The 14,604-nt window shown below is 52.7% G+C and overlaps 1 protein-coding gene across 5 annotated transcripts in view; it reads right to left on the bottom strand.

Moving 5' to 3' along the window:
• Positions 1 to 1,388: 1,388 nt before the first annotated feature.
• The window catches only part of RBM10 (RNA binding motif protein 10), a 32,212-nt gene continuing 18,996 nt past the window's right edge, over positions 1,389 to 14,604 (bottom strand). For 2 of the 5 annotated variants that reach the window (XM_053579751.1, XM_053579754.1), the window contains 20 exons: positions 14,104 to 14,173; positions 12,213 to 12,286; positions 10,709 to 10,795; positions 7,708 to 7,768; positions 7,380 to 7,556; positions 6,855 to 7,015; positions 6,589 to 6,686; positions 6,401 to 6,488; positions 5,565 to 5,751; positions 5,321 to 5,460; positions 5,099 to 5,216; positions 4,922 to 5,013; positions 4,652 to 4,816; positions 2,978 to 3,127; positions 2,815 to 2,880; positions 2,551 to 2,739; positions 2,390 to 2,464; positions 2,014 to 2,120; positions 1,808 to 1,937; positions 1,389 to 1,721 (listed from right to left, as the gene is read on the bottom strand). In XM_053579751.1, the coding sequence (XP_053435726.1) occupies positions 1,596 to 1,721; positions 1,808 to 1,937; positions 2,014 to 2,120; positions 2,390 to 2,464; positions 2,551 to 2,739; positions 2,815 to 2,880; positions 2,978 to 3,127; positions 4,652 to 4,816; positions 4,922 to 5,013; positions 5,099 to 5,216; positions 5,321 to 5,460; positions 5,565 to 5,751; positions 6,401 to 6,488; positions 6,589 to 6,686; positions 6,855 to 7,015; positions 7,380 to 7,556; positions 7,708 to 7,768; positions 10,709 to 10,795; positions 12,213 to 12,286; positions 14,104 to 14,173 (2,361 nt within the window). In that variant the 3' untranslated portion in view covers positions 1,389 to 1,595. The remainder of the gene's footprint in view (positions 1,722 to 1,807; positions 1,938 to 2,013; positions 2,121 to 2,389; positions 2,465 to 2,550; positions 2,740 to 2,814; positions 2,881 to 2,977; positions 3,128 to 4,651; positions 4,817 to 4,921; positions 5,014 to 5,098; positions 5,217 to 5,320; positions 5,461 to 5,564; positions 5,752 to 6,400; positions 6,489 to 6,588; positions 6,687 to 6,854; positions 7,016 to 7,379; positions 7,557 to 7,707; positions 7,769 to 10,708; positions 10,796 to 12,212; positions 12,287 to 14,103; positions 14,174 to 14,604) is intronic. The other 3 variants (XM_053579752.1, XM_053579755.1, XM_053579753.1) reach the window with 2 other exon arrangements.

Below are 14,604 nucleotides of genomic sequence, written 5' to 3'. Positions count from 1 at the left end.
GGTGTCCTAGTTCATAGCAACCTCAAACTCTTGGGCTCAAGAAATCGTCTTGGCTCGCACCTGTGGCTCAAGCGCCTAAGGCGCCAGTCACATACACCTGAGCTGGTGGGTTTGAATCCATCCTGGGCCCGCCAAACAATGATGGCTGCAACCAAAAAATAGCCAGGCATTGTGGCAGGCTCCTATAATCCCAGCTACTTGGGAAGTGGAGGCAGGAGAATCGATTGAGTTGGAGGTTGCTGTTAGCTGTGATGCCACAGCACTCTACCCAGGGTGACAGCTTGAGGCTGTCTCAAAAAAAAAAAAAAAAAAAAGAAAAGAAATAGCCTTGCCTCAGCCTCCCCAGTAGCTGGGACTACAGGCACCCGCCATAATGCCCAGCTAGTTTTTTTGTATTTCTAGTAGAGACCAGGTCTCACTTTTTTTTTTTTTTTGAGACAGAGTTTCATTATGTTGCCCTTGGTAGAGTGCTATGGAGTCACAGCTCATAGCAACCTCAAACTCTTAGGCTTAAGTGATTCTCTTGCCTCAGCCTCCCAAGTAGCTGGGACTACAGGCACCTGCCACAACACCTCGCTATTTTTTGGTTGTTGTCGTTGTTTAGCAGGCCCAGGCTGGGTTTGAACTGGCTAGCCCTGGTGTACGTGGCTGGCACCCTAATTACTAAGCTATGGGTGCGGAGCCAGGTCTCACTCTTGCTCAGGCTCGTCTTGAACCCTTGAGCTCAGGGGATCCACCTGCCTGGGCCTCCCAAAGTGCTACAATTATAAGTGTGAGCCACTGCGCCAGCCTTTTTTATTTTTGTTGAGACAGTCATAGTTTGTCACCGTGAGTAGAATGCCATGGTATCATAGCTCACAACCTCAAACTCTTGGGCCCCACTGATCCTCATACCTCAGCCTCTTTAGTAGCTAGGACTACAGGTACCCACGTCAACACCTGGCTATTTTTAGAGGGGTCTTGCACTCCTGAGCTCAAGCAATCTACCTGTGTTGGCCTCCCAGAGTGCTGGGATTACAGGCATGAGCCACTGATCCTGGCCCTAGCTTTGGGATTGCAGGTCAAGTGCAGCTGGGGAGGAGGGCAGCAAGGACAGGGCGATCCCCAGTCCTAGCTCTGATCCTAGGGACTTTAAGCCTGGTGGTAGTGGATTTCCTGGTACAGCATGACCGCTGGACTCTTGACAAAGGAGAGGGGCCATGATCAGAATCTTGTAGGTTGGGGTATAGGTCAGAACTCTATGTCCTAGTAGCCACTATGTTCTAGACACCATAAATACCACCCACTTATGCCTGATGAGGCCCTGTTCATCTATGTTTGTGTCCCCACGTCTGTCTCTGTAGGCCGTAAACCATGCTAGAGCATGAGAAAGAACGGATACAAGATGAAGACTTTTCAACTTTTATTACAAAAAGAACATGATCCCAGCCCAATCTGCCAACAAAAGTCACCAAAATTTGATTTGGTCAGGGCCTATCTGGCTGAGGAGTGGGCTGGCCAACAGGAACTGGGCCTCCCTCAAACCACTCAACATTTTATCCTCCCCTGCCCCAGGAAGAACACCGAACATATGTAGAAATTGCTCTCGAAGTTGCTCACTGGGCCTCGTTGAAGCGGGTCACCATTGTCTTGTGCAGTGTCTCTTTGTAGGACTCAGTTGAGGTGACCCCATAGGAGCTGCCCCGGGCACCTAGGCCAGAGCCCCGAACCCGTGTTTGGGCCTGTGTGAGGGAGGCAGGGTCTGTCAGGTTGGTGAGGTCGCTGTTGGGAATACTGGGGGACAGGCATCAGATCGTGGGAGACTCACCTCAATGGGTGTTACAATGCCCTGCTTCTTGCGGCCCAGGCCACTGCCCTCTTTCCAGCCCATGGCCTGAAGCATACGACTGCCAATGTTGTCACTGCCCAGCCCATCTCGAGTAGGCTGCTCAAAGTCTCTGCAGGGTACAGTGTACAGTGTTAAGTGGTCAGCCTGTGGGCCCCAGGCCCCCTCACCTGGCCTTGGGTACTCACACGGAGGCTGTAGATATGCCGCCATACTTCCTCCTCTTGGGCTCTGGTGGCTCGGGGATGCCATACTTCTCTCTGCGTTCAGCTGCTCGGTCCCGATACTTCATTTGCTGAAATATTTGTGTGCATGTGTGAATGTTGAGGAGCTGGCTGCTGTTTCCAGGGAACACAGGTATGGGCCTGGGGGCCCAAAGGGAGCTCCAAAAGACCCTGGTCCTGAGAGTCAGGACACAGTGGGAGCAAGCAACTGGGGTTGGGTAATGGGGAGCTTGGAGCCTCATTGGGACAGGATGTGAGAAATGGAACTTCAGCTGCCTTAGGGGGAAGAGACTTGGAAGGAACAAGAGGGGAGGGACCCCAGGAATAGGTCACACCTTACCTCCATGTCGTTCTTCTCTAGTGCTTCTAGTTCGTTTTCTGATAAGTGGGCTCGCCGGTGAATCTCAAGGTTTTGCTGCAAGGGGGCCAGAATGAGGAGTGAAGAGGCTGAGCTGGGGTGGGCCAGGCCCTGTGTGCCTTGCCAACTCTCCCCTTAGTCACCTTATGAAGCCCGGAGAGCTGCTGGTGCCGGATAAGTGCCTCTTTGCTGGGGAACTGGCGCCGACAGAGCAGACAGGCCAGCTTTTGCCAGTCGGTGAGTTTTTCTTCCCGCTCGGGCCCCCCACGCTCTTGTTCTTCCTCGCTGTCACTCTCCCCACTGTAGGCTGCCACCAGCCCCCTAGGTGGGCTCTGTAGAGGGTGAGGGTGAATGGTCAGTCCTGGCCAGATCAGAACTCCCTGCCCCTTTCTGCTCCAGGTACTCACTGGGCGGTCATCACTAGCCAATTTTGGGAGATCCATGCTGGTGTGCTGTCTCTCAGCTAATGCTCCCTGGAGTGGAGGGACACAGAGATTCAGGGACTCCATGAAATGCCCATAGGAAGGAGGAGACTGAAGGGTAGGGTGCAGGTGGGTGGCCACAACGTACCTTCTTCTCCAGAATGGCATAGCCAGCATCTGCAGTAGCTGACTCCCGCTTTTCATCATCACGCAGGGAACTGATAGGCTGGAAACTATTTTTGAAGTTTTCTTTTTGTTTGTTGAGACTGCGAGCCCAGCGTTCCATGTCCTTGGCAATCTGGAGGTAAGGATAGGGGTGAGGTTCCCAGAACCCTCATGCTCCAGGACCACCCACCATCTCTGGTCTGAACCACTGCATTGGGCTTCACTTGGTCTGGGGTAGAGCTCTTACACTTTTCAAAGCAAAGGACTCTTTTATAAACTATAAACTACTCCTTGCTCTATATAACTTCCTCCAAACTTTTCCTTGGCTTCCTAACCACACCAATAATAAACCCAAACTTGTAGTAACCATAGCCTGCCAGGTATTTGGCACCCTGGCCCCTACTAACCTCATCTCTCAACATTCCCCCTGTGCCCCCATCCCTTTTGGTTTGTGATGACAAGGCCAAAAACAGTCTGGGCAGAGTGGTAGGCACACAATGTGAGTTTGAGGCAGAACAAGCAAGTGAGAGATGCAGTAGTGCAAGTTCCTATTTCTCTGTCATCAGTCACCAGTGCTCCTTGTCAAGCCCCTTTCTGGCTGTGCTCCCTGCTATGATTTGAATGTATCCTCTCAAGTTCATGTGCTGGAAACTGAATCCCCAGTGTAACAGTGTTGGGATGCAGGGCCTTTAAGAGGTGATGAAGGGATTAATGCCTTGCTGAGAGTGGGTTCTAGCCAAAAAGAATTTGAGTTTAGCCTGATCTCCCTTTCTCTTATATGTGTTCTTGCCCTTTTACCATGTTATGACACAACAAGAAGACCCTCACCAGACGCTGGTGCCATGCTCTTGGATTTCCCAGCCTACAGAACTGTGAGCCAAATAAATCCCTTTTCCTTATAAATTACCCAGTCTGTGGTATTGTCATGGCACTTCCCTTCTTACAGATACCCATAGTGTTATGTTTGTTGTGTGTTTCCACTTTATTTTAAAATCAATAGGATTGCTTATCTGTGTGTAACTTTATTTTTTTGAGACAAGTTCTCCCTATATTGTCTGGTCTCAAACTCTTGGCCTCAAGTAATCCTCCTACCTCAGTCTCCCGAGTAACTGGGATTACAGGCTTGAGCCACTACACTCAACTCTGTGTATAATGTTAATTTACATAAAGTGACACAATGCCATATTCTGTATTCTGTTATCCCCCTGTGCATGTCACCATTTTTAGAATTCATAGATTGCTAAAGGAATGCTTGGTACTTTCTTTTAAATGTTATACCCAAAGTGTTCTATCCTTTCTCCACAGACACTGAGGTGCCACTGCCCACTACCACAAAACACTCCAATGGCTTTCCTGCCCACCTGCTCTGGGATATATATGTACCTACCAGCAGTGTGTAAGGATTCCCACTGTGGGACAGAAGAAAGCTGACAGAGCTCACTTGGATGGCATGAGCCATCTCACAGAGGTGGGTAGCCCTGCCATGTACTGGGGAGACTGCTCTGGCACAGAGCCCAGTCTGTCTTGAGCAGTTACTTCTCATGTCCACACCCACCCACCAGCCCATCTCCTCAAGCAATAGATGGCAAGAGATGAGAGGTGCAGGCACTGGAAGGTATCTAATGTCAGCCTGTGACTGCTGGACCCCATTGTTCACCTGTTGGGCTGTCTTGGTCTTGTGCTTCTCCTTCTTTTCCTTGCCCTCCTTAGAGGGTGCCCCTGTCTCCTTGTGTCCATCGGCTGACTGCTCCAGGGCAGGGACATAGGTCCGCCTCTCCCCATCCCAGTACAGGTACTGTTGGCTTTGAGCATTATAGTAATACTGGGGGAGGAAGAGGGAAGAGGGGACATAAGGGAAGACTCCAGGAAAGGGACCATGAAGGGCCAGCTGTCCCCAACCGGACCCCTCCCTGGGTTGTCCTATCACCTGGGAGTTGGGGTCATAGTAAAGGCCAGTCTGGGGGTCATAGTAGTAGCCAGATGTCTCATCATACTGGTAGGTGGAGACGTCAGGAACAGCTGGTGGGCAAGCGGAAAGGAGGTCACACTCTCTCTGCTTTGTTAAGAATTCCCTACCATCTACCCACAGGCCATGGCTACTCACGGTACTGGCTGTACGACTCCTGGCCAGTGGGGCTGGTGGCTGGTGGTAGGGTAGAGCTGGGATGAGTGGGGCTTTGGAGCTCAGATTTGAGTACAGCAGGTGACATGATGGTATATGACTGGTCATGGGCCAGACAGGAAAACAGGGCTCAGTGTCCGCCAATGTCATTCCTGACTGCCTAGGATGCCATCTGTCTACCTCCCTGGGATACCCAGGACTCACCTGGCTGTTAGCAGCAGCACCCTGGCTGCTGCTTGCTTCACCTGATTGTTGGTAGATGCCAGGGGCAGCACCAGGCTGGGTGCGGGAGAAAGCCTGCAGTGACACAGAGTCTGCCCCAGGCTCTAGGGAGGCCTCAGGACCTGTAAAGAGAGACAGGGAGGGAGAAGAACACCTGTCAATGGAGGGGACCAGGACCCTATGTCTGCTGGTCCCCACAGATATAAGGAGAGATGCTGGGGCTCACCTGCTCCAGCTGGGTCCCCTTTGGTTCCAGTGATGCCAGGGCCCTTGGTGCCCTTGAGGTAGCCATGGGCATACAGAGAAGACTCTGTGCCCTGGCTGCCGCCATAGCCCTCATCCTGTTGGTAGTAGGTGTAGTCGACTGGTGGCTCCTCGGGGGTGGCCCAGGCACCCTCCCCACCCTGGGAGGCCTGAGAGGCAGGTGGGAGGGGCTCATTAGAACAGGAAGGGGTGAGGTGGGGGGGTGAACCTGCTAGAAGCATCTGTCCGACACATGGAGTAGTGTTTCTACCTGACAGAAAAGCATGCAGCCTTCAGTGAAATGTGAGGGCCACCTCCACAAGAAGTGTGCAATAGCAAAAAACAAGACTAAAAAAAAGATGCACTCCAAAATGCTCCCAGGGTTAATATTGGTGAGTGTGATATTTTTGTTGTGTATCAGACTAAGGAAGACACCATCTTCCCACTTTATTCTCATCCCCCAATTTTATCTCATAAATTCTTTTTTACTTAGGAACATGTGATATACGTATGATATACATAATACATCATAGGCATATATAAAAAATGTTTAATATATTCTATCAATTCAGGACAATAAAAAAAAACCCACCAAATAGAACACCAGCCACAATGGCATTGTAAATGAAAAGCCTGGGAGACAAATGGGAAGAGAGCTGTATTGACAGAGTGGGCAGAGTGGGAATGGACCAGGCAGTCCAGAGAGAAAAAAGCAAGGCAGAGGGGCCACTGAGAGAGAGCTTTGTGTCCACGATAGCGAGCCAGCCCTCCTGCTTGCAGCCCAGGTCTCAGGTCACTGGGGATGGAGGGTTTGAGTACCTGTGAGATGGCCCACTGGGCTGCAGCAATGGCAGTGCTGGCCACAGAGGCAGCATTGATGCGGCTGCCTTCGTTGGAGGCCATGTCCCTAGGGAGGATGTTAGAGACTGGGAGTGAGATGGGAAGCCTGGAAGTGGCAGCCCCAAGCTTCGGGGCAAGCTGGGAAGGGACAAAGAGGGGGCCCTGACCTCTTAGAACCCTTGGCAAACTCAACGTTGATGGTCTTGCCGTCGATGGTGAGTGGGGGGTGCAGGGCTTGCAGAATCTGCAGCAGCTGGGCTGCCTCCTGTGGGAGGAGGGGAGGTAGGGACAGAAGGGTCAGGCCCGGGGAGGCCCCCGGCTCCATTGCCCTGTGTCCAGGCCTGGGGCCGCGATGGCGCATGGGAGAACGGCCCTCCTCCCCACCCTGGGGGCCGGGACCTTGGCTGCCCGGCCCCCCCTGTGCCGCCCTCACCACGATGGTGGAGAGCTGGATGAAGGCGAAGCCACGGTTTAGTTGGGTCTGCTTGTCTTTGATGACGCGCACATTGGAGGAGGACAGCACTGCATAGGGTGCCAGGGCCCCCAGGATGGAGTCCATGGTGCTATGTGGGTTCAGGTTGCGCAATATAATGGCTGTGGGAAGGGGCCCAGCATTAGGGGGCACCCCAACATTCTGCTCCAGCCCCACCCTTCAGGGATCCTCACTGTGCCCTATCTTCTGGCCCGTGTGCCTTTGTCCTCACAGATTCCTCTCACCTCCTCCTGAATAAACTCTGCTTGTCAGTCTAGGTGCCAGCCTGGCTGCTCATCTGCTAAGAACCTTCCCAACATACCCCCCAAACCGGGCTGCGTGATGTTTCTCCCCTGCTCACCCTATATCCCACCCCCCCCCCTTAGGGGGAGACACCTGTGAGGATGAATTGAAGTCCTCTTGCTCAACACTTCTCTTGGCAAAAGACAACCCAGGGCATGGAGGAAAAAGGAACAACTAACTCACTGTCATTGGCGTTCTCCGAGCTTGGCTCTGAGCCCTGGGACAGGGCCTGGGAGGCCAGCACACCCTGGGCCTGGTAGGGCTGCGGCAGGGGAAGCAGGCCCTGGCTTAGCTCCCGGCCACCCAGGGGCATTGTCTGCTGATCCAACCTTGTGCCGAGGGGCAGCTTCTGCTCTGCCTCTGTTAGGGGTGGTGGGAGACATGCTGGTGACAAAGGGGGAGGCTCCACAACTGGTTCCTCCTCCCCACACCAACTCCTCAGCACTGGCCCCTCACCCTTCACCCCCACCCAACATGTCCTGCAGAGTTGGGGGAAATAGGTGTGCCTCACCTGACTTGGGCACGCCGCATTTGAAGCATTTCTCACGGCGCTTGAAATTCTGGACGCCACACTGTGAAGCACAGGCTGGGCTGTCGGAGGGGGCAGAGCTTTCCACTGCACCCTCCAGAGTTGGCTCCAAAGATTCCCCCAGGGAACCCCACAATTCCCCAGGAAAGAAGGTCTCAAGATGAGGAGTGGCAATGCCTTCTGGAACTTGGTATCATTCTCAGTCCTGTGACTCTTCCCTTTACAGTCTCAAATTTGTCCTCAGTACCACCCCCTCAGCTTAGGAATCAACAACTCCTCTATCTGTTACAACTACTGCCTCCTCCCCTCCCTTTGCCTTCTCAAGGCCACCAACTCTCCCAGGACCATCTCCCGTACCCATTCCCTTTAGTAGGTTCTTCTTCCCAAAACTTGCTTCTGTTTGGAAGTTTTCTTCCTTTTCTTTTTTTCCTTGGTTAGAGTACCGTAGCGTCACAGCTCACAGCAACCTCAAACTCTTAAGCTTAAGCAATTCTCTTGCCTCAGCCTCCCAAGTAGCTGGGGCTACAGGCACCCGCCATAACGCCCAGCTATTTTGTTGTTGTCATTGTTGTTTGGCAGGCCAGTGTATGTGGCTGGTGCCCTAGCCGCTGAGCTACAGGCACAGAGCCATGTTTTTATTTTTTTGAAAGAGGCTCACTCTGTTGCCCCAGGCTACAGTGCCATGGTGTCAGCCTGGCTCATGGCAACCTCAAACTCCTGGGTGCAAGCCATCCTCCTGCTTCAGCCTCCTCAATAGCTGAGACTACAGGCACCTGCCACAACATGCAGCTGGTTTTTCTTTCTTTTTTTTTTTTTTTGTGGTTTTTGGCCGGGGCTGGGTTTGAACCCGCCACCTCCAGCATATGGGACGGGCACCCTACTCACTGAGCCACAGGCGCCGCCCTGCAGCTGGTTTTTCTGGCTCTTTTTTAAAGTAAAGACTGGGTCTTGCCCTTGCTCAGGCTGGTCTCCAACTCCTGAGCTCAAACAATCCATATGCCTCAGCCTCCCAGAGTGCTAGGATTACAGGTGTGAGCCACTGCGCCTAGTTGGAAGTTTTTCTAATCAATGTTTCAGCCCTAGAAGCCAGTAGCCTCTTGCCAGACTCCCCTGCACCCCTATCTTTATCTTTGGGACTGGAGTGGAACCTATTTTTCTCCTGTCTATCCCTCTGCTAATCCTGCTACTCTTGAAAAAGTTTCCTTGACTACCTCTGGAGATCCCTCAGCTTCTACTACATCGTCTCTCTGTTCTAGAGTCAGGCCTACCCCATGTAAGGACATGGCCTCTGCCTTCATGGCTTAACAGCAGGGGCACAGAAGTAGCATGAAGAGCAACAGATCTGTGCGAACTGTCCACCAACAAGGATGCTTGATCTGTGATGCATAGAACTTGAGGTGTGTTTACTTTTGCTGAAAAGGAATTGCTAACCAAAAGAACAAACAATGGATTTTCCACAGCTGGTGTAGGAGGGTAAGGGGAAAAGCAAAAGGCAAGGACGGGGACAGAAGCCAATGCTAGGGAGGATCTTATGCTTAAGCTCAGAGTCGTGAGGGTTTTTTAAGCAGAGGGCATGGTCACGGGTAGTTTTTAGGAATGTTCCAAGCAAAGGGGTTGGAGAGAGTCAAGAAACCAGCCTACTAGAGAGGGCTCCATGGCAAGTGGGTGAGAGGGCATGATGATTGGCATCAATAGTGGGAATGGCAAGGGAGGGAAGATGGCATTTGGTGACCGACAGAATGCAGGGTAAAGAGGAGGAAAAGGAGTTGAAAAGTCCTGCTTTTGAGGACTATTTGGAAATACAGGAGAGGCAGAGTTCCACGTCACTTTGTCCCTACCTTTCTAGATGCTGAACACCCATCTTCTGATAAGACTTTTACATTTCAGGACTGACATGCCTGTTGGGGGGTGGGTCTGTGCCACTCCAAAGCTGGCCCTCAGGGCAGACCTGGAGCTACTGTGGTATCTGAGGTCTCTGTGATCAGGAGCAGGTCACAACTGAAGGCTCACCCACAGTTCCACCTCTTTGAGCCTCAGTTTCCTTTCAGGAAATATAGAGGTGACTACAAAATCTATATTCTGTGCCCTCTAGTCTCAGGTTTGAGATGGCTTTGTCAGAGTGGCCTTCAAGGTCAAGTTCAGGTTCTCAGAACAGTATGCTTGAGGCTGGGCGCAGTGGCTCACGGCTGTAATCCCAGCATTGGGAGGCTGAGACGGGTAGACTGCCTGAGTTCACAGGTTCAAGACCAGCCTGAGCAAGAGCAAGACCCTGTCTCAAAAAAATAGCCAGGTGCTATGGCAGGTGCCTATAGTCCCAGCTACTCAGGAGGCTGAAGCAAGACAATTGCTTAAGCCCAAGAGTTTGAAGTTGCTGTGAGCTGTGACACCATGGCACTCTACTGAGGGTGACAAAGTGAGACTGTCTCAAACAAACAAAACCACTATGCTTTTCTTTCATGATAGCAGGTAACGTTCAGACTGTATCAACTGTGGGTCAGGTATTGTTCTTAGTGTTAGTTACTCTAACCCTCGTTGGGAGTTACTCCTCCCAACCACTTTTGGGGAGAGGTTATCATTAGTATTGCTATTTCAGAGATGGGGAAAATGAGGCAAAGAGAGGGTAAACACCCTGTCCAAAATCAAAGCCAATCCAGGATAGTCTCATTTTATCCAACCTCGCTGCAAAGCCCATGCTCTACACACTACTCCATACATACACTATCACTAATTCGCCATCTACATAAATACATCTTTGAAGTATACTGGACTCCAGGCAAGGCTGCATTTTATGAGGACAGAGCCTGGCACAAAGTGGACACTCAGTCCACATTTGTGAATGGCTGACTAGCTATGAATGTGGCCACCGAAACTGACAGGCTTCAATACCTACACCTCCTCATGGGCAAAAAAGAGAGAGATATAAGTTGCCACCACTGCTGTTGCTGCTTCTCTCAACAATAGCCACTGCCTACCACCACTGTACCTTATTGCACAGCCAGTCCTCATTGATCTTGGGTTTGGGGTCGCTGTAGTGCATGGATACCTTCTGGCCCAGGATGTTGAGGGAATGCTGTGGGAAAAACCAGAGTGCAGTGAGGCCCAGGCAGCAGTGCCCCACACACCATTTCAGCACAGGAGAAGAAAGTGAGCGAGCCCTTCAGCTGGATGGATGAGGGACAGGGAACGGAGGGAGGTTGGAGAATGGATGGAGGGAAGAAGGAAGGGAGGGAGGGAGGGAAAGTGCCACAGCTCTCAGGTGCAGCTGTTTGCTGCTTTTCCGGGCACACGCACGCACACACATGAACATACGCCACCAGGCACACAGTGCTTGGCTGACCGATGCTTGCCGGACAGTGGGGAGAACTCCCCACTCGGCCCTGATGCTGCCAGGCCACACCCAGGGCCACTACACAGGCTACACTTGGGGGTAAGGGAAATAGGGAGGGGGCAGGAGAGGAGAGGGGAGAGAAAGAGAGAGAGAGAGCAGGCACGCTAGTGCTAGAGAAGGGGAAAAGAAAGAGCCTTCTTGAACAGACGGAAGTTCCTGCCATGAGGCCATCTTCCCATGGATGGCTGGGTCCTGGGCCCATGGCACTAGCCTATCAACCCTACAGAGATGGCCCCAGGGCTGCCTCTGCCAGGATCCCCCATTTTACCACATGTGCCCTTTCCTCCCCTGAAGCTTTTCCTCACTATCCTACACCAATGATGTGGGCAGGGAGTGGGTGAACAGAGCAGATCCTTGGGTCTTGGAAGGTCCCAAAGCTGCTGGGTTGGGATCCTGTGCCAGGTGGAGGGAGCAGGCTCCCACCATTGCTGACTGCATACAGATCCTCACTGAGAAGATGAGCTGCCTGAGGTGGTACCTCCTGGGGGGAGGAGGAGCAATGGGAAGGGTAGGTAGGGGCAAGCAAAGTGAGTCCAGGCTGTCAATGAAACTATCACACTTGATTAGAACTTTAGATCAACAGAGCAGTGCTGTCCCCCTGCATGGAAATCAAAGGGTCACATTCACATGCAGGGAGAGAGCTGACAAAATGGGTCCTACTAGTGTGCCAAAAGCTAAATTTCTCAACGGTGGGATTTCCAGTGGCTCTGAAAGCATAATGAAGTCTTGGCTCCAGCTAAGCCCAGAGGAGGGTGGTCCCCCTGGGACCCACCCTGTCCCCTGAGGAGTAGGAAGTTGATTAAAAGAACCCACCCTGGCAGCTCCTTCACTGAAAGCTCAGTTGGGGGAGGTGGCAAGGCAGCACCAGTGCCTGGCTGTAGGAAGGGGCTGGTGTGGGCTCTGGATGGGAAGCCCAATGGGGTAGTGAGAGATGGGAAGAGGAGATAGTGAGAGTCAGGAAGGGGAGAGGGGACAGGAGGGATGGGACACAGGACCACAGGGCAGGGAACTGTGTCCGTAAGAATCAGGCGATGGGGAGCGCTCGATTACAAAGTAGTATTTGTTTTGGGAGGGGGGGGTTCAAGTGCGGCAAAGCAACCTGATTGGCTTCCATCCATCGTGTAGCGTCCTGCAAGTGACTAAACTCGACGAAGGCGAAGCCCCGGCTCTGACCTGGAGACAGCATTCAGATACAGACGCAGTGGGTTAGTCAACAGCTTTGGACACACGGCGTTCCCGGGGGCGGGACCCGAGGGGAGAGGACCAGGGGCAGAGAGGGAAAGGGGAATAGGGGAAAGGATGAAAGGAAGAGAAAGAAGCAATCAGAGAGAGAAAGACTAGGGGGTGGAAGAGGCAAGGTAGATGGCCAGGAAGGGCAGGAAAGAGGGTAGGGTGAGGGAGAAAAATAGAGGAGGATAGAGGTCAGGGTGGGAGAAGAGACACACACACCAACTGGGAAGAGAGACAGAGAGATGGGGTGCAGGCAGACCTGCCCAGTCAGCCTGGGGTGACAGAGACAGAGAGAAGCAGCTGGAAGGAAAAGGATACAAGGAGAGATCTGCCTCCAGAGAAGGAAAGAGGGGAAGGTGGTCAGGCTGCTGGCTCCATATAGGTCAGAATAAATAACTCAAGGATGGGCCTACCACAAGCCCAGGGGCGCCCAGGAGGGGTCCTGGAATAATAGGTGTTGAATCACAGGAGCAAAAGAGAAGCTGGGCCAGGCTGCTATACGAGGCCAGGAAGGCTCCCAGCCCCTTGGGAACTAGGGGTGGTCAGGGACACGATCTCATCTTAGCCTAACAACTGTGCAAGGGAGACAAGCCTTGCTAGGGAGTCACCTCAGGGCCACAGTGACTATAGGAAGCCTATAGCCAACAGTCCAGGTCCTCCTAGACAGGAGAATGGCAGCTGGGACTGATCAAGAGGACCTTAAAGGTAAGAATCAGTAGGTGCCTGGGAGAAGTGCCCAGGGCCATTGAGAGGGCTGCACCTGGGATGCCTCCTGGGGGAGAGAGAGACCCAGAATCTGTCAGTATGTGGTCTAGTCGGGTTGAAGTAGAGCAAGACCTACATGCAACCAAGAGAAACTCTAGGCCTGGCCAGGGTTGGGAGAGGGATTCAGGACTTCAGGCCTCAGCAAAGTATCTCCTTCAGAGGCAATACACAGGGAGGGCTTGGATGTGATGAGGCTTAGGGGGCATGCTTGATCTCAAAAGAATAACCATTAGGATGCAAAGGAGGATGAAATGGTATGTGAGAGAGAGAGTGAGAGAGAGAGAGAGAGAAAAGGAGAGAAAAAGAGAGAGAGATGGAGGTGTGGGGAGGATACTGAAAGATGGAAAGAGAAGCCCAGGCAGAGCGAGGCCCCACTGTGCCTGCCTTGGGGAGCCTGGGCAGAGGTCCTGCAGACACAACCCCCACCACCACCACCCTGCTAACCTCAGGCCAGCTCCAAGCAGCCTGCAAGAGGGAGGGAGGGAACAGATGAGGCCAGAAAGTCCTGGCTGCTCCTTGGGATGTGCCCTTGGAAAAGGGCCATGTCCTGCCTCCCCTCTTGGGACACATGGATAGGGCCATGTCAGACCTACTTTCTGGTCAGAGATTGTTACCAGAAAAATGTGGGGGAGAGCAAGGGGCAGAGGAAGGAGAAGAAAGGAGAGGGAAGGGAGTATATTGGGAGGGGGTTACCATCTCAGATATTCAGAGTCCCAAAAAGGAGGTTCCCTGGAGCCTGGCCCTGGCCCTGCCCACGGGGAACACTCAGCTCAGCGCAGAGCTGCACCCCCTCCCCAAGAGCCCCACAGAAGAGGCTGCTCACTGTAGTTACAAGCAGTGGGGAGAGAAGAAAAGAGGGTATCCCCAAGCTGCCCATTCCCAGCTGTGGCAAGAAGGCAGGGGAGGGAAGGGGGCAGAAAAGGCAGAGGCAAGAGGGAGATTCAGAGGTTGAGGCTGGTCAGTGGAAGGCAAGGGCACTGGGAACAAAAACTCACCTGAGGATTTGTTCCGCATCAGCCGGACCTCCCGTGCTTGGACACCATGGGACTGCAGCTGACCTCGAATCTGTACAGAAAGATACAGAGTAGGGCAGGCTCAGCATGAGGGGCTACTGGGTATCTGAGGCTAGCTGGGGGCCTCTGGACCCCAAGGGATCATTGGTGATGTGCACACAGTCTCCTCTGACTCTTCAGAGCTTTTCTTTTTTTCCCCCTGTTCTCCAGTGAGGGTCTATCTTTCAGAACTTTTCCCTGAATGACAACAGCCCCAGTCGCATACTCTTGGCTTTCAACCCCAGACATGCAGAAAGTGAGGCAGAAAGTGAAAAAAGGAGCATAGAGCAAGGTAAAGAATGGTAGCAAGATGACCCTTGGGGCGGGGGGTGGACAGAGAAAGGTTGAGCAAGAAAGCCAGCAACTCAAGAAGGGCAGGCAGGGTGATCTGACAGAGGGCTTGGTGGCAGCCACAAAGGAAAGCTGGGATGCAATTCTTGCCCT

This window comes from Nycticebus coucang, chromosome X, assembly GCF_027406575.1.
Source record: "Nycticebus coucang isolate mNycCou1 chromosome X, mNycCou1.pri, whole genome shotgun sequence".
In the NCBI taxonomy this organism is placed as follows: Eukaryota; Metazoa; Chordata; class Mammalia; order Primates; family Lorisidae; genus Nycticebus; species Nycticebus coucang.
This window is presented reverse-complemented; position numbering and strand designations above follow the sequence as displayed.